Source organism: Herpailurus yagouaroundi, unplaced genomic scaffold (genome assembly GCF_014898765.1).
Source record: "Herpailurus yagouaroundi ecotype Mexico unplaced genomic scaffold, PumYag 192, whole genome shotgun sequence".
In the NCBI taxonomy this organism is placed as follows: domain Eukaryota; kingdom Metazoa; phylum Chordata; class Mammalia; order Carnivora; family Felidae; genus Herpailurus; species Herpailurus yagouaroundi.
This window is the reverse complement of record NW_024412423.1, coordinates 20,329,687-20,352,727: the sequence shown is the minus strand read 5'-3', so window position 1 is coordinate 20,352,727 and position 23,041 is coordinate 20,329,687. Positions and strand designations below refer to the sequence as shown.

The following is a 23,041-nucleotide window of genomic DNA, read 5'->3' as shown; positions in this document are numbered from 1 at the left end:
TCCACTTCTTAAACCCCAGAACCTAGGAACATCGCCTTATATGGCAAATGGTAGTCGGCAGATATAATTACATTATGGATTTCTCCTGTGGAGCCCTGAATCCAAGTGGAAGTATCCTTATCAGAGAAAGGCAATGTGAGGACTAAAGCACACTGCTGGCTCTGAAGAGAAGGGGCCATGAGCTAAGAAAGGCAGCTCTCAAGGCTGGAAAATTCCAGAAAACGCTTTCTCTCCCAGAGCATCTAGAAGGAGCACTGCCTTGCAGACATACTTGTTCAGCCCGGTGAAATTAATTTCAGACTTTCTGCCTCCAAAACCGTAAGAAAACAAATATGTGTTGTTTTAAGCTACTGACTTCGTAGTAAGGTGTTACCACAGCAATAGGAAATGAATGCACCATATAGAGATTTAGGGCCAGGTAGGAGGTGCATGCCCTGGAAGAGGTAGACAGGAAAATTAGGCATTTGGATTTAGGTCTGTTAAGTTTAAAGTTCTGTTATAAATGTAAGCAGAGATGTCAAGCGATTGGATAAACGGGTCTGGAGTCCAAGGTGAGTGAGGTCTAGGCCAGAGATGTCAGTGTGGGTATCATCACCATACAAACTGCTAAATCCATACAGAAGAGGTCAAGGTTGGAGCCCTGAAGCACTCCAACACTTAAGGATCAGGAAGGAGAGAAGAAGCCAACAAGGAAACCAAGCAGGAGTAGCCTGAAAGGTACGAAGAAAATTGGGGACTGCGGGGGACAAGGGGAGGATGCCAGAAACCAAAAGAAGAATTTTTTTTAATGTTTATTTATTTTTCAGACAGAGGGTTAGAAAGCTGTGCAAGCAGGAGAGGGGCAGAGAGACAGGTAGCCAGAGAATCCAAAGCAGGCTCTGTAGGAAGCCTGACTTGGGGCTCAAACTCACAAACTCTGAGATCATGACCTGAGCCAAAGTCAGATGCTTAACCGACTGAGCCACCCAGGCACCCCAAAAGAAGAATGCCTTAAGGAAAAGTTTGTGGTCAGTGGTGTCAGATATAGCAGAGACCATTTACATGTCACTGACCATTCAATTTGATATCACGTGGATCACCTTGGCAAGAGCAGATAAAATGAAATGGAATACAAGCTTGAGGTATTAGAGATAGTGAATACAGCCAACCATTTGGGGGAGTTTTGATGTAAATACGAGTAAAAGGAGTCAAATGAGGCAGTAGCTAGAAGAACATGCCAAAGAAACTTTTTTAGACTAGTTGACATTACAGCATATGTATGTATCTATGTATATATGTATGTATGTAATGCTAAAAATATATATATAAAAAAAAAAAACTCCCACACATCTTGGCTTTGTTCTGCATCATTAAAGTACGCAGGGGCCATTGGAATCCAGGGCAGAGAAGTAGAGTTGCTAGCTTTAGATAAAAGCACATTCTTTGATGTAACAGGAGAAAAATAGAGAATATTCAGGTATGCTTACAAATAGGTGACAGTTACATTTGGTTGTAGTTGGATGAACATCTCTTCTGGTTGAAAATTATCACTAAGCCTGGAGGGTTGGAGAGAAAGGTGAACGTTGCACGTGAGATTGAACTGACCAGGGAACTGTTAGAGGACTGCTGGACGAAATGTGAGCAGGATTGTGTTTACTTTCCAGCAATGCCCAGGTGCAGGGTCTTTGTAGGGAGAAATTTGGATATAAGCAGGGTTGTGGTTTCTCCTAGGCAGTACAGGAGAAGACTTTCTGTTACTGATTTTTCTGGCCAGAGAGCATACTCGCAATCATTTCAATCCTTGAAAATTCATTGAAGCTTGCTTTATGACCCAGCTGATGATCAATGGGGTCAATGTTGCATATGTACTTTACAAGAATGTGTATTCTAACGGGAGGTATAGCTTTCTGTATATATGTCAATTATGTCAAGTAGCTTCATTGCATTGTTCAGATCTTCTAAGTGATTTTTTTTTCATTGTTCACGGAGTCTGTCAGCTGCTGAAAGGTGTTGTTGAAGTCCAGCACTGTGATTGTAGATTTATGTAAAATTCTACCACTTTTGCTTTAAAATTGTAATAACTTCCTGGGACAAAGACTTCTTTGTTCTTAGAAAATATCTCTATCTCTGGCAATACTTCTTGCCTGAAAGTCTATTTTTGCCTAATTCTAGTATAGACAGATCAGATTTCCTTTGATTAGTGTTAACATGGTATAATTTTCCAAACTCCATGTATTTGGGTTTCGGCCTTTATGTAGTATAATAATCTTCATCTTTGACTTGGATAATTTGATCCATTTATATTTAATGCAATTATATAGTTAAATCTACCATTTTCTGGTTTTCTCATTTGACCTAACTGTTCTGCTTTTTTCTCCTTTTTACTTTCTTTTGGAGTAAACATTTTCGTTCTGTTACTATTATTACCACCATAGAGATTATAACATGCATCCTTGCCTCAATACAAATTACTTCACTTCCCTAATAATGATAGAACCATACAACACTAACCCCTTAAACTCCTCTCCTGCCTTTTGCATTATTGTGGGAATGAATTTTAACTCTGTATATAATTTAACCCCACAAGACATGAGTTAGTATTATTTTGTATAGTTGATAGTCATTTATATTCACCTCCATATTTACTTTCTCACTACTCCTTATTCATTCCTGAAGCACACAGTTCTGTCTGGGATCATTTTCATTGCAAATGAAGAAGTTTCTTTAATAGTTCTTTTAGTGCAGATCTGCTGGCAACACATCCTGAGTTTGTTTGTTTAAAAATAACTTTGCCTTTTATTTTTAAAAACTATTTTCACTGGATATAGAATTCTACCTTGGTAAATTATACTCAGCATTTTAAGATGCTGTTACCTTGTCTTCCACTGTTTTTGTTAATAGGTCACCTGTCAGTCTTATTGTCACCCTTCTGAAGGTCGTGTATCATTTGTTTTGACTGCTTTTCAGATTTTCTCTTTGGTGTTCAGCAGTTTCACTGTGATGTGCCCATGTACGGTATTCTTTGTATTTATTCTGATTTGGGAGTTCTAGTGGTTCTTGACTGTGTGGATTGATACCTTTCATCAGATTGGAATTCTTTCTTACCTCTTCTTTAGAAACTGTTAAAAAAAAAAAAAGTTAGATCTTTCCACTGTATGCCACATGTCTGTTTCATTCACTCTTTTCCATTCTTGTTAGTCTCTTTGTGCTTCGAGTATGTTCTATAAATTTGTCTTTCAATTCACTAGGCCTATCTTCTGCTATGTCTAATACGGATTTAACAGAACCTAATTATTGAAATCTTAATTCCAGGTATTGCATTTTTCACTTTTGTAATTTCTACTTAAGTATATAAAATTCTAATTATATTTCTATGGGTCACCCATGGGTCTTTCTATTGTCTTTCATATGTAGTTTTTAATCACATAGTCTGTGTAGTCATGTCTTGTAATTTTTTAAATGCCAGACACTCCATATAAAAAAAAAAAAAAAGACTTGAGATGGTTGTCATCTTCCTTTGCTAGGCAGAGAGAGTAGAGAATGAATCATTTTAGTCTAATCAAGTGCTAAGTTGAATCGAGCCTGAACTGAATTTTTTAAGGCTTACTCTGCTTCTGATTTATTCCTAGGCCTAGAAGTTAGCCCTTCAGGATTTTTAACTAAGAGCCTGGTATGTTCTTCAGTATCTTTTCCTTCTATACCTTTGCTCCTCAGCATATTAAGACTTCAGAACACTGTTGTGAATTTAGGAGATTATTGGTTTAGCTCTTCAGTCCGCTTGCTACTCCACACCACCTCAGAATGAGAATGTGAAATGTGATTGGAGAAGTGTAAATAGAAAGGAGAGAGGCAGCTACAGTCCAAACACTAGGGAAGTTTTGCTGTGAAGAAGGCAGACAAATGGGGTAACTCGAATAGAATGCATAATCAAGAGAGTTTTTAAAAGAGTTGAAGAAACTAGAGACAATGTCAAGATGGTATTACTGGTGGTGGGTTAAGCAGCTCTGGGTACAGGAAGACAGTGCCAGATCCTGGAGCCTTTAGCAAATGAAGAGAAGCAACCAGGAAGCTGGCAGATGCTGGGAACAAAAAGGAGCAGGTGGAGATATGAACAAAGGACCTGCAGTACTTGAATGTAGGAAGAGGCTTCAGGGGCCAAGGGCTTTAAATTAGAGCCAAAAGAGTGAAAGGGGACTCCACAGATGATAACGAATGGAGAAGAAATTTAGTTCAGCATGGAGTGAGAAAATTAAGAGTTCAGTTTTGTAGTTGTTAAGTTGATGTCATCAACAGAGGAATGAGTCCTAAAGTCATCAGAGTACAGCAGGTTATCTGAAGCCATAGAATCAGATGAACTCACCCAGAGAAAGGATGTAGACACAGAGAAGGTGGTCAAAGATGAAGACCTGAAACATGCCAACATTTTGAAATCAGAATGAGGAAGGGAAGCTAGGGAGATGGGAAGCTGAGAGAAGAGAAGCTTCCTAGAAGGGAGTAGTTAACCATGTGGAATCTTGCTAACATGTCAAAAAAGGAGGATCACAAAGTGATCTGACACAAAGGTCTTCAAACAGGTCAGTGGAGTGATGAAGACAGAAACTTGATGGGAATATTAAAGAGAAATGGATCATGGACTCCACAGCCAGTACTTCAGAGAAGCTTTGACCAATGGGGGTAGAGGTGGGTTTCTCCCCCCGAAAGGGTGACATCTTTAATGAACAGAGGGAGTGGCCAGGATGGAGGCCAGTGACAAGAAGAGCAAGGGTCATAGTCTAGCGGTATGAGCATCATGGAGGAGAGTTCTGGAACTTAGACAACTACATTATAAAAAGCAGAAAACAGTCTCCATTTGAGAGGGCCACGGGGGAAGCTCTGTTCTCCAAGGATAATAGAGTTTCAGTTACAGCAGTTAAAAAAAAAAATGTCTGCCTGAATCCTACAGTCTGGGTCCCAGAGCCTCCAGCTAAAGGATGTACAGATAGAGGCTGTGCAAAGAGACAAGACAGGTGATAATGGATGATCTCTAAGTCAGTCTCAGATGACACAGAAGGAAGGGCCAACTCACCAGAATCTCAGCCAAAGAACAGAATAGCCAAAGACACTGCAGGTTCTAGAGGCTCCAAAACGTTTCTAGGAGGCGTGGCCGGAGGGTCCTGAAGCTGATTCCTGAGTGGTAAATGTAAAGCCTCTAGGTTTAGACTTTTGCCAAGATGTCTTGGTCCCCTTTAAGTAAAACATGCACAAAGTTTATAAAAGGAATTAAATTACTGACAACGGTTTTATGCCTCTAAAGACAAACCCAGAAAGAGGCTTTGTGCCCTGGCTTCCCAAGCAGGCTCACTGCCAACGATGCTAGGTTAGCTATCCACTCACCTGGGCAGGAAGGCCATTTACACAAAGCCAAGAAATCACCACTGTGTCAGCTGATAAGAATGATGACCCACTTGTGCCTATTTTTTTTTTCAAGTCCATAGGTGTGGACCCTCTGCCAGCTAAGCTGTCCTATGACAAGTCTCATGACCAAGTGTGGGTCCTGAGCTGGGGGGATGTGCACAAGTCCCAACCAAGCCTCCAGGTATGTTGAACATGTAGAGACTGACACCCCACAGGAACAGAGGATGCTATCCTGTCTAATAAATGTCTCTTGCTTCCCTAGGTAGCTGATCACATTTATCCAAAACCTATCCATCAAGGTTTGAGGAGAGAGTAGGAAGTAGGAAACAACCTTGGGCCAAAGTCCCTCACAGGCGATTCACAAGGTGTCTTCAGCCAGGCCTACCTTTAAAAGATAATACTGATGATGGATAAGATTCTGATGTCAGGACAACCAGAATGTGGCTTCCAGACCCCACCTCTCCTGATCCAGGACTTTCTTCACCTTGGGCTGGGCAGGCTGGAAAAGTGTCAAAGCACGTGCTAGATGTGAGCCTGTAAGGAAGGAAAAGTAGGAGCAGTAGTTATGTCCATAAGTGGAAGCACATTTACTGAGTGCTTACAGTATGCTAAGCAAAGTTCACTAATTTGCCCATGTCCCAACCCAGACAATGTGGCTCTGCAGCCCAACACTCAGCCACTGCACTGTGCTTCCTCTTTGAAAGAGTTTGGTCACAGGAGCTTTGTGGGATCCTCCCCTCTCCACCCGTCAGAGAAGGTCAACATCACCCCTGTGTTGAGCGTGCCTGGCTCTGCCTTTCTCATCCAGGGATGCATTACAGAATTAAACCCTAAAAAAAAAAAAAAAAAAAAAAAGTGAGTTGAATGCCTGCATTGTCCCAAAGATCTACATAGAACCATTCTAGATGCACAGAAGTTAATTCATTTCATACAGTGGATGCCTCAGCACATTAGGGTTTCATTCTCTCTCAGAACCCCAGCTGACAAGGGCTGCAGATGGAGTCAAGTTCACCCTGTTCCCAAGACTGGTAAGAGCAAAGGGACAGCTGGGTCTACAGAGGCTTCGTCCAGGGGAATACCTGCCTGCCTACCTCTGCACGGTTGGGCCAGGGGGAAGACACTACTTCATCTCCTATAAATTGAAGCTATTGTCATTTGATGGATGCCATCAACGTGGGCCCCAGTGAGATGACAAAAAAAATCCATTACAGTGTCTAGAAGCCTGAATAAAGGTCATTCAGAGCAGAGCCTAAGCCCAGGGAAATTGTAATTTTTATTGGCCCTCCCTCTGGCAGCTCCAACAAAGCCTCTCAGGTAATTCAAGGGGAGGGGTCACCAAAACTTTTTTTTTGCTGAAACCAAAAATGACTGCCTAATTTAACAAGGCAGAGGAGTTGAAAAACACATGGTTTCACAGGTTATCTGTAAAAGAGAAAAACATGAGAGTGGCAGTGGATTTCTCACCTGTAACAGGAGCTGGCAGACTATGGCATCTACATGGCTGAGATCCAAGAATCCTATTCCCAGCTAAGATAGCCTTTACCTGGCAGGACAAAAGAAAGATACAGTATGTGCAAGAATTCAGAGAGTGCATCACTCACCTGCACCCTCTAAGCAACAGATTTGAGGAAAGGATCCCAGACAAACACCAGATGAAGAAAGATCAAGAGGAGACTGATGTAAAGAATGAACCCACGGAGGAACTAAGATGGAGGAAGACAGGCTCTCTGCAAATGTGTAATAAGTTCTAAATAAGTATGTTTGAATTAGGATAGACAGGCTGAAAGAGAAATCCTGATGCCAGGCTATAACCAAAGATAAATTAATTCAGTAAAAATAATTGCATGGAGGGGAGGAAAGTGGAGGGAGTAAAAATACTCAAATACCTTATTGGGGTAGAGAAGGTGTGGAGAATGCTGTTTGGAAGTAGTAGTTGGGAAGTGAGCATCTCATTATTCCAAATGTGATCAACTGAATTCTCCTAAAAGCAGTGATGATCAGACTTTGTTAGGAACAAAGGAAACTCTAACTTGTTTATAAGAAACACACATGGGGGCGCCTGGGTGGCTCAGTCGGTTAGGCATCCGACTTGGGCTCAGGTCATGATCTCGCGGTCCGTGGGTTCGAGCCCCACATCGGGCTCTGTGCTGACAGCTCAGAGCCTGGAGCCTGTTTCAGATTCTGGGTCTCCCTCTTTCTCTGACCCTCCCCTGTTCCTGCTCTCTGTCTCAAAAATAAATAAATGTTAAAAAAAAAAATTAAAAAAACACACATGAAACAGAATAAAAGGTTGAATGAGGACAGGTGAACAAGAATATATTATTTCTACTCGTGCATATCAGGCAAGGTAGGGTTTAAGGTCACCAGCACTAAAAACAGCAAACAGAGAGATACTATGTCTCTACTATGTCTCCAGTAGCCTATAGTTATCAAGCAACATTAACAACTAAATGGCCTCAAACAAGAGCAATTAAAAATACAAGGAGAACTTGGAGCACCTGGGTAGATTTGTCAGTTAAGAGTCTGATTCTTGACCTCCGCTCAGGTCTTAAGCTCAGGGTTGTGAGTTCAAGCCCCACATTGGGCTCTGCCCTGGACATGAAACCTACTTGAAAAAATAATACAAGGAGAACTTAATTTAACATGCACTTAAATTGTCCAAAGGATATGAATGACATGGGAAAATTGATTAAGAATGCAACTTGGTTTAATATACACCTTTCATCTGCAAAACAGTTTTTTCACACGTCCACATACGAATAGGTTTATCTGTAACCACAAAGGATATTAACCAATCTTGTAAAAGTAGATGTTATAGGCAACATTAGCTGATGAATTAGAAACAATTAAAATAGAACCTAATAAGACATTCCTATATAACTACTGGATCAAAAAGGAAGCTAAAAGGGAAATTAGAAACACTCTCAAAAGCAAGAGTAAAGCGATCATTCTACATCAAGACCAACAGGAGACAGAGAAGGCTGTAGACCTGGAGTGTCTGGGTCTTAAAAGCCTGAAGAAGTACTTGTGTTAAGAAATGAGAGCAAGAACAGAGTAGTGACAAGGAGAAGAAGAATGAAATTAATATAAACAAAACCAAAGAACAAAGAGAAACAGAGAAATCCTTCACAAGTCTGGTAAAGGAACAAAGAACGAATATATAAAATGAGGCATGAGAAAAGGAGTATTACTGCAGATACAGGAGGATAAAAATAACCGGAAATTAATACATGGCAACTCCGGGGCAGCAAATTTTAAAACCTAAAATAAGTGGATGATAGCTTACAAAATGTAGCCACCTGGCCAGCTCCATCAGTAGAGCGTGCAACTCTTGATTTCGGAGTCATGAGTGTAAGCCCCACGCTGGGAGTAAACACTGACCTAACAGAAGCCAGTAATAGAATAATAATTACAGGGTTTTTTTAAAGATTGAAGAGCTACCACAGAAAAACAGTTGAATTTTATCAAACCTTCAAAATATATTTTTAATATTATTTATCTCGGACCACAGGGAGGATAATGTGCAGCTTCTTTGTTTTAAATAGCCAGCATAAGTTTAATTAGGAAAATTGACTAAAAATTGTGTGAAAAAAAAAAGCTGTAGGCTAATGTCACTTAGGAATACAGAAGCAAAATTCTAAACATGGTATTAAAAACAGAGTCCAGCAGTGCATCTAAATGCAGGGAACAAAGTCCCAGAATACGATGATGGTTCACTCTCAGGAAATCAGTCAACATTCTCTTAACACAAAGGGGGGAGAAAAAACTATTTTCAATAAATCCTGAAAAGGCACTGAATTAAATGCAGCAGACATTCTCAATGAAATACTTAAAAACACGAACAAAAAGGCAATTTCTTAAATATAATGAACCCTATTTCCCAAAAACCAAGAGCAAAGTTTGCCTAAATGGCCAAACACAACTATTACAATCAGGAATTAGGTCACAACGTCCAGCATCCCAAGTGCAGAGTCTAGGCATTGCACTGTAACAAGAAAGGGACCAGATTGAATAAACCTACCTTCATCCCTATGGGCTAGGGTTAAAGAAACCACTACTTGCAAAAACTCATGGAAATGTCAACTGGCCTAGCCCTTGGGGTGCACAATTAGGAAAGGAGAACCAAAAGCTTCAAAACCATGCTTTTTTGAATCCAGCAACTTGACTTCCAAAGGCTATGATCATGGGTATGGACAAAAACTTTGTTTCTCAATATCCAACACTAAGGAACTGGTTAAACAGAACTTTGCTTGGACTACATGAAGGTGTTTCTATAAATGAAGCCCTTCCCTCAGCAGCCAGTGTTGGCTGGCACCTTCTTGAATCCTCCGTATCACTCCTTGGCCCACCAGTCCCAGACCCCCAGACCCCCCAGCTGAGCCTCCCTTCTCAGCTGGTTTTGTCTACCCTCTTAGAGAGATGCTCAGCCTTCAGGACTCCGCGTGAACTATCAAGTGACATTTCCTGATATCTAGCCACATATGTACGTCTCCATATGTGGGCTCCTGAAGCAAGCCCACAGAGCCAGCAAAATTAAGGAGTTGGACAATTATCTTTTGGACACTAACATGCGGGGGAACGTGCCAGGATGCAAGGCCAAGAAGGAACTCACGACTCGTCAGACAAATGAGGCGGTCACACCCACATCAGTTCAATGGCCCGTGGTACTGCGTTTTGATGAAGTAACCTCTGAATATAGGGTGTCAGAGTGGTGAAGCGTGAATGACACTGACCGCTGACAGCCTGTAATTTTCCATCTCTATTAGAAGCTAAAATGACAGGCCTGCGATCAAGCAGTGATTGTATGGCTTCTTGGAATTCTCTGGCATTTTCCCCTAGACACTCCCATGATCCAGTTTCCTAATGCTGATGTTTTCATGCCCAGTACCAAGAGTGTTTTCCCATGGACTTGCCATGGAAGTATCATTTGGCCATTTTAAAAAATCACAGAAAAATAACCTAATGCAGTGTGACAACTTCAGAGCTGCCCCAAGGCTGAAAATCACAGCCCTCCTCATTCCTGTCCGGCATCCTCTCTGCTTACTCCCTCCCACTTCCACCCCCCAGGAAGCATGATCCAGAAAAGACTCAAACTTCAACCCTGCCTGAGGAGGCAGGCCAGGTGTTGTTTGTTTCCCCATAAAAGCAAGAGTCAGAAGGCAGTCCTATTCTTAAAAGATAAAAGCATCCAGAACTCCAAGCCACGTGAGTTACCAAAGCCCCAACAGAGACTGTCCTCAGCCTCAGGCTGCATAAGTCTGGACCATGTAAGCACAGCCATACTATCAAGATCAGAGAAAGTGTCTCAGCTCTGTGTTCACAGTCTAGCCACCCCCCCCCCGCCACCACCCCCCCCCCCCCCCCGCTCAGAGGGTCTGGGGTTGACCTTGTGGGCCTTCAGCCTCATCTGGCTGTGGGCCACCCACGTTTCAGGGCAATGGCCTAGAAATTGGAGGCTGACAAGCACATGAAGAAGGAAAGGGGACACAGGCTATTGGGCATGGTGTCTCTGGCCTGGCCATGCCCAAGGCTGTGTTAGCTGATAGACACGTGCTCAGCCTGACCACAGCAGGCTTTCCGGCAGGACCTCCACACTGCTCTCTTCCCGCCTAATCTCCAACATCACTCGGCTCTGTTCTGCACTGCCACCGTGCCCTTCCCTGACACAGGCCCAGCAGGAACTGTCCACAGCAGAGAATGGCTGCGGCTGCCTCCTGCCAACCCCACAGAGAAAGTGGTACAAAAGAAGAAAGGGAAACAGAGGCAGCTATGCTCTGTCACTACCAATGTGTACAAAACACGGGGCCTGATTCTTGATTTCTCACAGCAGGTCCGTTGTGCAACTAGACCCCATCCCCAGCATTCTAACTGCAAGGCATCTAAATGGCTTGAGCAGCATCTTTGAATGGCATTTATGCAGGATTCCTGCTTTCTCCAATAAACCATGGAGTCAGTCTATGGTAGAGATGCCCAACAAATGGGCCCAGGCACCTGGCATCAAAGGAAAATAAGGAAGCAGTAAATACTTGCACCATTTAACATTTTCATGACTGAAAAGCTCATGAGTGAGAAAAGCTCACTCTTCCCAGGGTGGCCTGGGTGCTGAGAAGGTGGGATTCTCAGTTGTAGGGGAGGTGGTCTCTGAGCAGAGTGATCTTTCTCTTCTGGGGACCTCTCCCAGAAGCTCCAGCGTGGTCCCCACTGTGCCATCAGGGGCTGGTGATGTGCAGGCCCAGTTTTGGGTCAGACCTGCCTGCACAGGAGGGAGTGATTCAGGCATTCATACCTGTACTGCCCCTCTCCCCCAAAGGGGGAGTCCCTGCTCTGCTCCTGCCCCCCTCTCTCACACTGGGGGCATCTCTCTCTGAAGTAGCCTGTCTGCTGAGGGGCCTTACCAGCATGTGCGGGTGGTTCCAGGTTTCCCACCCCTACCTGGGTGGGCCCTCACAAGGACCCTCCCTCTGTGTTATAGGTGATCACAGAAGCCAGCACCGGCCAGGGCCAGCACCTTATCCGCACACCGTTTGCAGGAGTGGATGATTTCTTCATTCCTCCAACAAACCTCATCATCAACCATATCAGGTGAGACAGGCCCACGATGCCCTAAGGAACCCCCATAATCCAACTCAGCCCGGCATGTGGTGCATTTGCCCACTGTGAGACCTGCTCCTTCTGTGTCTCTGTCACTCATCCTGAGCTGGCCTTGGGCTCCATCATGAGGGGACAGAAATGGACCCATCACTAGTCCTTAAGTGCCTTAGTTAAGGAAGGCACCCAGCTCCTATGGCCCTCAGAGGCCCACTGAGGACAGAAAGTCTCATCCTCAAGGTGAGGACTATAGAGAAAAGGAAACAATAGTGGTTAATGGGTCACCCTCTCCTTGTTAGACACAAAGAAACTAGTAGAAGTGGTCTTGACCCCTTTTTACACATGCGGAAACCAAGGATTAGAGAAGTTAAAACACGGGCCAAGTTTACACATCCAGGAAGAGTCAGATGAAATACGAGGCCAAGTCTCTTTTTAGTTCCTTATTCTCTGCTGCCCACTGCCCATGGGTTTTCCAGAAGCCCCCAGAGCAGCCATGGAGAGGGCCAGCCAGGGAACAAGGCCTCTGCTTGTCTGGTTTTCACCATCCAGAACAGCCTAAAAATGGTGGCCTATGGTCTCAACTGCAAACCTCAGCTCGACCTGGCTGTTCCCCCTGCCTGTTCATTTCAGACAACCCCTAACACCTACTGTAAAGTCACCACTGCAGAAGACTCAGCCTGCCCCTTTATAAAGTCACGGAGACCCGAAGGTCGTGCCTTTCTTTTGTCTGACATCAAGTCCCTTTCTCCAGGAAGAAAGGACTCATTGTTACATATTGAAGCTGGACTTGTAAAACTAGGCCCACCCAGTGATTCAAGCCCAAGAAAGAAAACAGCTCCTTTATGAACCCTACCGTGTAGACAGCACCTGGGAGGAGCCTCTAAGATTCTGGGGGTTGCTCAAGGGTGAAAAACCCCCAAAGAAGCTGAATTCAGGCGGGAGTCTAGCACATTTACACGCTCTGCGGCACCTGGGTGTGGCGTTTTACATTCAAGTTCTTTACCAGAGTTTCATGCTCTTTCCATGCTTGATCTCTTTTTTTTTTTTTTTTTTAATGTTTGTTTATTTTTGAGACAGAGAGAGACAGAGCATGAATGGGGGAGGGACAGAGAGAGAGGGAGACACAGAATCGGAAGCAGGCTCCAGGCTCTGAGCCATCAGCCCAGAGCCTGACGCGGGGCTCGAACCCACAAACCGTGAGATGGTGACCTGAGCTGAAGTCGGACGCTCAACCGACTGCGCCACCCAGGCGCCCCATCCATGCTTGATCTCTTTAAGAATGCTTTAAAGATGCTTTTAAGTGGGCATTTCCCCCACTCAGAGACTCAGGTATTCAAAAGAGAAGTGTGGAGGAGATGTTTCTCTTCCTCCCATAGGCATCCACGGCACCAAAAGGCCTCTCTCAGTCAGCGACTGAGGCAGAGGCTCTTAGGTCAAAGCCAAGTCCTGCCTGGGGTCAGGCCTTCTAGCAGCTTGCCACCCACCCCCAGAGGGGAATTTCACCAAGCCCAGATGTGAGTGGCTACCGCCTGCTGGGCCCTTCCCCTCAAGCTCTGTCTTTGATCCAGTCCTCCCAAAAGCCCTCAGAAGGAACCGCCCTCTTCAGCATGGCAGAGGCTCTAAGAGGCCGTCCACACACCAGGCTCTGCAGTGGGCAGGGCAGCAGGGCCACGCCAAGGCCATCTGGCTGCAAAGGTAAAAGCTGTCCTCAGCCCCCCTGCCCAAGCTTCCTCCCCCAGGGGATCAGGGATCATAACCGACACAGGAGAGGCTGCCCCTCCACCTTCCTCTCCCCGGGGGGAGGGAGCGCTGGAGGAAGCGAGTTGGCTTGCGGTGCCTGCTCAGAATCTGATTAGTCCAGAGGGCAGTAGCAGCAAGCCCACCTCTGCCGCCCTCCTCCTGGCAGGTGATCGGGGCTCTTTTCCCTCCAGGCACAGGCCCCCACTTCCCAGCTGGCAGCAGGCCTCAGGGGAGCTGATGTGAAGGCATCCCAAAGGGAGAAGCTATTGACGGCACTTTTATGCTCCTCCTTTACCATTTCTAGAGATGAGTGCGTGTTATGAGAGCAGAAATCGAGGAGCATTTGTAATGCGGCTGCCTTCATTTTCACCTCGTAGGTGAATGACTGAAGAAGCCAGGCCCTGCAGGATGGTACATCTAATTAAGAAGCTGTTAGCGCACTGAAGGATTAGGATAAAGGGAAGAGAATGGATGCAATCCTTTAGAGGAATGACAGAGCCCCTCCTGACCTCAGTTCTTCCCTTCGCAGGTTCGGCTTCATCTTCAACAAGTCTGAGCCCGCAGTTCACAAAGTTGACCTGGAAACACTGGTGCTGCTCAAGACCATCAGCCTGCAGAGCCACGGCTGCGTGCCACAGGCCATGGCCCACACCCACCTGGGCGGCTACTTCTTCATCCAGTGCCAACAGGATGGCCCCGCTTCTGCCGCCCCCCAGTTGCTGCTCGACAGTGTCACGGACTCCGTGCTCGGCCCCAATGGGGACGTGACTGGCACCCCACACGTGTCCCCCGACGGGCGCTTTGTGGTCAGCACTGCTGCCACCAGCCCCCAGCTGCACGTGCAGGAGATCACGCTGCAGGGAGAGATCCAGACTCTCTCTAGCCTGAAAATAAGCCAGGGCATCTCCGACGTGGCCTTCCAGCACTCCTTCACCCACGGCGATCAGTACTACATCTACGCCCCCCTGGAGACAGAGCCAGACCTGCTGTTCCTGGAGCTGTCCACGGGGAAGACGGGCATGCTCAAGAACTTGAAGGAGCCACCCACGGGGCCCGCATGGCCTTGGGGAGGGCCCCGCAGGATCGTGAGGGACAGCGGGCTCTTCGGACAGTACCTGCTCATCCCCGCCCAAGAGTCGCTGTTTCTCGTCAATGGGAGACAAAACGCGCTGCGGTGTGAGGTGTCGGGCGTAAAGCGGGGGACCACAGTGGTGTGGGTGGGCGAGGTATGAAGGAGCCCGGGGCAGAGCCCTGGGCCACCGAGCACGGCCGAGTCCTCACACCGCAGCCCCAGGCAGGCGCCCCTGTACATTTTCACGGACAAAAGCAAAACCTGTATCCGCTTTGTGGTTCAACACTGGCCTCCTTGCAAGTTTCCTAGTATAAGGTATGCGCTGCTAACCAGATTGGGGTTTTTCATTGGGAAGTATGATTTATGCCTTGAGCTACGGTGAGAACACACGCTGCTGTGTAAAGGAATCATTTCTGTGCCCAGCTACACGCCATGTTTCCTGGGGAACGCTGCGGAACCAAGAGCTCCTGCTTTCCAGGCTGACACTTGTGTCGGTTGCCTTCATGTACTCATTGTCCGTCACAGCCGGGTCCAGCCAACCTCCCCCCTGATGGAGTGGCCCCGAAGCCGGGCCTGGAAACTCAGTGCGAGCCCTGGCTTTCGCTCCAGGCATGAGAGCCACGTCTGCCCTCACTCCGGACCTTCTTTTCTCCTGAGCAGCCGCTTCATGCTTTTTTTCCATGTGACTTGGTGTAAGCCTGAGGGAGATCCAGCCAGACTTCTTGCGTCTTGGGGGATGGGGAAATCACTTACTTTATTTTGGAAATTTTGATTAAAAGATAATTTTTTATAATCTCAAATGCTAGTAAGCAGAAAGATGCTCTCCGAGGTCCGCTCTGTTCGTCCCTGCCTTAGGCCAAGTCTCTGAGAGTCACCACCCCACACCCAGAAAGAACAGTGATCATCCAGGAATAACGGTCCTCTATACCACGGACACCCCGAGTACAGATCTAGCCACCAAAGTGGCAAAGACTTTGTTCTGGGCCGGGACGCAAAGAGACCAGGACAAACCCTGTGTGCCTGCTTTTTACCACTGAACGGGGATGTTTTATGAGCCGGGCCCAGTTCCCCAGATTCAGGGCAGACTGGGCTTGCCACGGAGGCCCACAGAAGAGTGACCTCCTGGTGCAACACAAAGACACGTGTGGGGTCCAAGTGGCTTCTGTAGGCGATCCCTTTCAAAAATCAATTTCTTTTCTGCCCGTGGCCCTTGCACTCAGCTCTAGCATGCCCGTCATTGCATCATCACGGCACAGCACATTTCAGTCTTTTCTTACACGTGGACCCTTCTGTCCCCAATAATACACACTGCAAAACCCACAATCAGAAGGCAGAGGGAAGGGGGGGGCCAGTGGCGGGAGGGTGGGGGCTGCCAATGCTTCATGATTCCCAACTATCTCAGACAATGCTGGGCTGTCAGGGGGGCATTGAGGAAGTACAACCCAGCTGGCCCCGGGAAGACAGCTCATGTTGGAGAATGTCAGCTTTGGGGCTCCCGGCACACCCCTTTCCTTCTCCCTCGCCTCATTCACCAAAACACACTTGTATGCTTTCTGGCCTGAATGATCGGTTTTCAAGTCACGTGAAGTTGGAAGAGATGGTCTCATCATGGACACCTCACCTAGGGCAGACCGCTTCACCCACCAACATGGCCATGCTTTTCCCACTCTGATCAATTGCCACTTTCAGGGAAAGGAAGACACAGACCCTGCCTTGCTGTAAATACAGCTCCCTTGCACACTCACCTGAATGCCCAACCTACCTGACCCCAACTTGATTTCCTGAAATCAGCCAGTCCAATTGTCTCACGTATCTTGGTCCATCCAACGCCTGTCCCCTCCAACTCCCAAGAGTGTGCCTAGATATGTACATGCATACTTTAGATTTCGTTACATGTACTTGAGCTGTAGCTACAGGTTGAAAGGATGGACTTCAAAAGCCGCATACTCAGTTTCCCAAGAGCTGGGATGGATGGGTGACACCTCTCACCCTTTCTTCTTCCTGCCCCAATCTCTTGACACATTCACTTCCAGACTTCCTCATTTGTCACTGCAGTTCTCCACTTTCACCAACTTCTCCCTTTGGAAAAATCTTCCAGATGATGGCAACCCCTGGCAGAGAAAGTCTGAGCCTACCACCTACCAGGTCAGGACATCAGCCCCTCGGGGTCATGGGTTCCTAAGTCAAAGACCAGTCCAATCCCAGCAGGCCTTGTGATCTGGGAGACTGCAGCATCCGTTCCTTTGCCTCATTCCTTCTGTTTCTAAGTGTGTCTGAAAAGCATTTCTGCCTCTGGCTAACTCACTGTGCAATTAACTGGAGATGCCAGCTTAGGGCTCGGGGCCAGCGTTCCACACACTGTTGAATCAGAGCAGGGATTCATAGGCCTGAAAACAGTGCAATCTGCACATTCACAAAGGCAAGAGAGTAAATGCTTTTTCATCACAGCAACTAGCCGAACTGCTGGGTGGGAGGCAGAGGAAAGGCTGGCCAGGCTGCCCCCCACCCCCCTTCCAGCCCCAGAAGCTCAGAGGAACACGGTCCCAAAGTCACTGGTGTAAGAAGTTACCACAGCAGGTGAGCCTTGCTGCCGACCCAGCCACAGCCCTCTGAAAAACACACAAGATCACCTAACAACCAACCGATACTTCACATTAAAGAAGCACTTCATCTTAACAATGACACGTTCATAATGAACTATTTCAAAATTTACTGAATTTTGAAATAAAATTTAATTTCACAAAAATTCAACATAGTATTTTTTTTCATAACAACTCACAAATAACCTACACCTTTGCTGATATTAAGGATTTGAAATGGAGGAGCTGGTGTTCCTTCCGCCCCAGTGAGCAAAACCCTGCATGGAGGCAGTGGGTCTGAAAGCCTACCCAGCCTTCTACCGAGGGGTAATAGTAAGAGGGAAGTGTCTGCTTGCAGGTGGCCGCACGGACCATCTGCACAGGATACCTGGGTGTGGACAACGTGCTGTGTGGCAAATGCCACCATCCCCACCCCGGCAATCCTGCCCAACAAACTCTGCCTGGGGCTGGCCCAGGCTTCTTCCCTAGGTCTCCCAATCAATTCAAGCGTCTCACTATACCTTCCCCAAGCCCCTGGAAGTAGCTGGAAGGACCCTGTGAAGTGTGGGTGGGGCCAACCACTAATCCCCAACCACAAGATGCAGGAACTTGAATCTAGATGCATCATGAACAGAGACAGAAGCTCAGCCCCTGAATGCCCCCTCCCACCTCACCCCTGCCACCTGCTGTCTTTCCCACTGCTCTGTGCAGGAAAGGGCTCCCAGCTCCAGGGAGGGCTCCCGAGGACAGCTCTTAACCCTGAAAAAAGCAGAGAACTGCCTGTTGCCCTAGGGAACCTAATTACTGAGGCTCCATTTAGGAGAGCAGCCTGAAGTTGGCTTTGTGTGGCCACACCTTCTTTTCTGTTGACCAATAACCTGTGAACTAAAGGAGAATCCAGAACAGAGATGTGCAACAGATCCATTCTGGCTATATTTTTCTACCAGGGGCTTGCAACATCATCAATTCATTTCTCACTGTGTGTTTCATTCAGACACCGTGGATGCTGAACCACCCTCATCACCAAATCCCACAGCCCTGTCCTGGGCCCTTCTCTCCAGAACCAAGCCCCTTGGATTGCTGAGGCCACTTGCCCTCCCTCCCGTGCACTACTGGTCTACCTCACCTTCTCCTCCCTGTACCCAGCTCCTCTGACAGCTGCCCCCACCCAGGAAGCTGGACGGTGACATGGGCCAACAACAATGACATGAAATCCTTTGCTGTCCTTGCCCACCCAGAACCCCAGGTTCTGTTCCACGCGCAGTCAGAACCCACTGGGACACAGCCCTTGGCCACCCAGAATCACAACCTCCACACCCTAGCTCACAGACCTTCCAAACGAGGTAACCAAGACCAGAGCAAGCTCGCAGGTGTCAGAGAAGTCAACTGTTGTCAAACAGAAACTGTCAGACAGGAATAGAGACCATGACGTCTCGGCCAAGCTTCGTCCCTTAGAGGGCCCAAGGCACACCTCCCTCCTTCCCACTTTACTCTCAGTCTTTCTGACTCCCCTCCTATGCTTCAGGTCTCCTGCACGTGTGCTGTGCCACAGCTCCTACAGTTCAAGGGACAACTGACCTTACTGTCACACCAGCTCCCCACAATGGCCTTTGCCCATGCTGCTAGCTAGCTTTGGAAGTCCAAGTAAGAAGTCACTCCCAGGGCCACATACTACTATTTGCTCCCACAGGAGCACAGAGGCAGAGGAGTTTTGTTTGACAAAGTCACTAGCTGCCATGGCTTCTGTCCAAAATCATAGAGATTACAGAATAGAGAGCGGCTTAAAAGATTCAAAGGAGAAAATACATGGTGCCTATTCTCGAGGTCTGACTACAGGACCCCAAATCCCTCATGCAGCACAGGCCACTTCCTGCTTCTCTCTTCACCAGATTACCTGCCAAGTTACTTGAGAATCTGAGCATCTTATGCAGGCCTGCAGGCTTTAGGCACAGCCACACAGCCGGCAGCAGGAGCCCAGCAAACATGGTCTCACACATTCTCTGGAGCTGTAGGCAGAAGTGGGGATTAAACCAAACACAGTGTGTGAAATTATGGAAAGTATGGGAAGAGCAGGAATTGGCCTCCAAAACTGAGAGTGAGGCTTCCCGAGCCGGCACCAAAGTGTTGAACCTGTACTTTTTGTTGTTCTTGGACAAACTCACAATTCACACACACACACACATACACACACACACACACATGCACACGCACACCCTTCCCAAGCTCATCTTGACCAATATGGGACCATCTGTTTCCCCTGTGACCCTAGAGAAGGTGGACCATGCCCCAGAGGGCTCTAGAAGGCTTAGCCTGCACTGCACAAAGCACAAACTGTTGATTCGCCCTCACCCCAAGCATGGTGGCCTCTCCACATGTCACCAGGGCAGGATCAGAGAATGCTGCCCTTTGGGGACACACTCTTCAAGATCGGAGCTTCCTAGCGAGTTTCCATAGTTACCACATTCGCCTGCCAAGATCAGAGCTTCACGGCGGTCGTTGGTGGTATAGTGGTGAACACCGCTGCCTGCCAAGATCAGAGCTTCATTTGTAAAGAAGCGCAACTAGTCTCTGCTGATCATGGGGCCCAAGTGCTTTCTCTTTTAGAGAAAATTCCCTAAATCCAAACCCTTGTCCGCTGCCCAGCGTGACATCTGCCATCCATTTAAGAGTCAGTTGAGATACTTCAGCTGCTTCAGAGAGGTGCAGGACAACAGATCCATAAGCCACCACCCCAGACCCCACAGCAGCCCCTGTGGCTGGGCAGCCCCCATTTCTGACCTGGCCCCGGCACCCCCCCCCCCCCCACGGTTCCCCCTCCTGCTCACACTTTCTGAAGGCCCTGTGAGATGGCCTCAAAACAGAAGTGGCCATGGAGTGTTGCTGCAGTGGTCACACACAGTGTTTCATGATATAGTGTAGCTGAATGGCCCTCAAGATACAAAGTCACATGCACACCCTTTGTCCCATTAAGATTCTCCTCCTCCCCCGCCTCAGAAAACTTTCAGAGCTCTTACGTCAAGGCAGATATATTATTTTGAGCAGTTGTGTAGACACCAAAATCTATTTTCTGTAATCACCAGTATTTCTCAAAAGGCCTCCTGTACTTACGATACATGTGAATTTTTCCTTGTTTATACGATATATATAAATTATTTTTAATACATCAACTTTAGAACTTTGTACCAACACAGTAACCGTACCTGGCATTTGAAATAAGTTTGTGTTTACTTTAACGTATTTCACAGTATTGAACACACCGTGTAACTGCAGTACCACTTGATATAAAGACGATTCACAAATTATCATCAAGTATTGTCAATGTAAATGCTCTTTTTCGGAGGATTTTACAATAAAACTTGAGAAAAGTTACCGTCTGTTGCTGCCAGTCTCTGTGCAGTTGGTGAAGCGAGAAGGGGCTAAGGCAGGACCACGCACATGGTTCTCCCCATTCCCCATCACCACAGCAGGTTCCGGAAGGGCCAAGGGAAACGGCCTCTCCTCTGGCCTGCTCCAAAGTGCTGCTGAGCAAAGGCAGGCCCTTGAACATGGTAGTCCCTTCCCCCATGTTCAAATTACAGGTCTCCAAATGTACAACCAACATCTGGATCAAAACTTTTCTTCACCTGCCCTGGAAGACTTGCACAACTTGCCACAGTCTCCACCTCTAACTCACACACTTGACTCCAGTAACTCTTGGTTCTCATTGAGGTAGACTTTGCAGCTAGGAGGTAGAACATATAAAGCGCTCAGTAATCACCAAGTTACCAGGGCAGAACACCTGCCATGGGCTAGCACTGTGCTAGGTACGGGGAAAAGAGGGCTTGACAAAGAAGACATGATTCTTGCCCTTGGTGAGTTCCGTGTCCACTGCCCCATGACTATTAGTGCACATTCTCCAGAGAAATAGAACCAATAAGGGGTGTGTTTGTGTGTGTGCGCACACACACACGCACGCATGTAGGTGGGGGAAAAAAGGAGAGAGAGCTTTATCTATCTATCTATCTATCTATCTATCTATCTATCTATCTATCTATCTATTTGCAGGGTAGGCTGTCAGCCGGAGACCCAGGGAAGGCTTCTCGTTTGAGTCCAAAGGCCATTTGTTGGCTGAATTCTTCTGGGGAGGTCAGTCTCCTATCTTAAGGCCTTTCACTGATTACATGAGGCCCACCCACACAACAGAGGATACCTGCTTTATTCAAAGTATACTGCTTTAAATGATAACCTAGTGACAAAAACTACTTTCACAGAAGGACCTAGAAGAGTGTCTGACCAAGTATCTATCTGGGTACCATGATCCAGCCAAGTTGACACATAAAGTTAATCATCACAATGACATAAACAAGACGATGTGATGATGCTCATCTTCTCTCTTGGAAGAATAACTTGCTATGTGCCAGACACTGCAATAAGCAATAATGAGAACCAGTTTTTGTTTTGTTTATAAATTAAAAAAAATTTTTTTTTATTTTTGAAAGAGAGAGGTGAGTGAGTGAGTGAGTACAGGAGGGGAAGGAAGAGCAGGAGACACAGAACCCAGAACAGACTCCAGGCTCCAAGCTGTCAGACAGAGCCCAATGTGGGGCTCCAACTCATGAACCGTGAGATCATGACCTGAGCCGAATTTGGATGCTCAACCAACTGAGTCACCCAGGTGCCCGAGAACCACTTATAAAAGTTACCATTATCAACACAAGGCAAGGGTTGGTGTTATCCCCAACTCATAGAAGAGGAAATGAAAGCTCAGAGCAAAAGAGCCAGATTCAAATTCAAGTCTATAAAGCCAAAATACACTCTTTCAACCACCAAACCACTGAACCTGAGGGTACCTGTGGTACCCATCTCCACAAAAGTCAGAGCCACAGGTGCTCCAGGCCCATGACCTCGCAAACCCCCTGATGGCACAGCCCACATATAGTAGGGGGTTTGCTCTGCTTTAACCTCCACCGTAGGAAAGCCAGCTGCCCAGAAGAGCCCTCAAGATTTGGGGTCTGCCCTGTCCCCTCAGGAAAGAGAAAATGCACTGGAACCCAAAAACTCTGGGTAGAGAGCAGATTGCAATTGTCAGCTTGCTTGCTGCCTGCAGAGGCTGGGCTCTTCCCCGCACACACTATGGTCATCTCTTTTGTCCTCACAAGCCCCAAGATAGCAGGTGCTGGGATTGGAGGAGAGGGGGGTAGCAAAGATGTAGCTGGCAACAAGACCTGCCCCAGACAGGTGGTGGCAGAAGTTTTCATCTCTATTGTGTCCTGCCCGTTCCCTCCTCAACAGCCTGAACAGAGGCTACTTCAAGAGACACACAACGTGTGGGGCCAGCCCCATGCAGCCAGCTTTGGGAGGCTCAGGAGGGGGACAGGGTCCTTAGCTCTGCCCACAACCAGCACACCTTCCCAAGCTTCACCACGTATCCACTCTCCTGTTCAACCACCATTTTCCCAAAACTGTCTCTGAACCCAGGGCCAACCGACATGGAGCCCACAGTAAGGACGATCAAATGGATCCAATAATAAACACTGGCACTCGGGATCCTTGAGGGGACATGTAGGGGGCCTTGGTTCAGAGAGGCTTTCTGGATGCACTGCATTGGAAGCCACGGTTCAAGTGGGGGGTCTGAGTGAGGACCAGTGGAGTGAGAGCCTGCCCACTGACCCAGGAGAGAGCAGCACAGTGGCAGCATGGGCAGGACAGC

At 47.1% G+C, this 23,041-nt stretch overlaps 1 protein-coding gene and 1 long non-coding RNA gene across 4 annotated transcripts in view; one reads left to right on the top strand and one right to left on the bottom strand.

Moving 5' to 3' along the window:
* FSTL4 (follistatin like 4) overlaps positions 1–20,721 on the top strand; it is a 442,413-nt gene extending 421,692 nt beyond the window's left edge. For all 3 annotated transcript variants that reach the window (XM_040444472.1, XM_040444471.1, XM_040444473.1), the window contains exons 14-16: positions 5,447–5,554; positions 11,846–11,955; positions 14,231–20,721. In XM_040444472.1, coding sequence (XP_040300406.1) covers positions 5,447–5,554; positions 11,846–11,955; positions 14,231–14,933 — 921 coding nt within the window. In that variant the 3' untranslated portion in view covers positions 14,934–20,721. The remainder of the gene's footprint in view (positions 1–5,446; positions 5,555–11,845; positions 11,956–14,230) is intronic.
* LOC121010697 (uncharacterized) lies at positions 2,867–7,456 on the bottom strand. Its single transcript, XR_005781327.1, has 3 exons — positions 6,838–7,456; positions 5,759–6,203; positions 2,867–3,098 (listed from the first exon to the last, which is right to left on the bottom strand). It is a non-coding gene; the product is annotated as an uncharacterized LOC121010697 (long non-coding RNA).
* Positions 20,722–23,041: the final 2,320 nt, after the last annotated feature.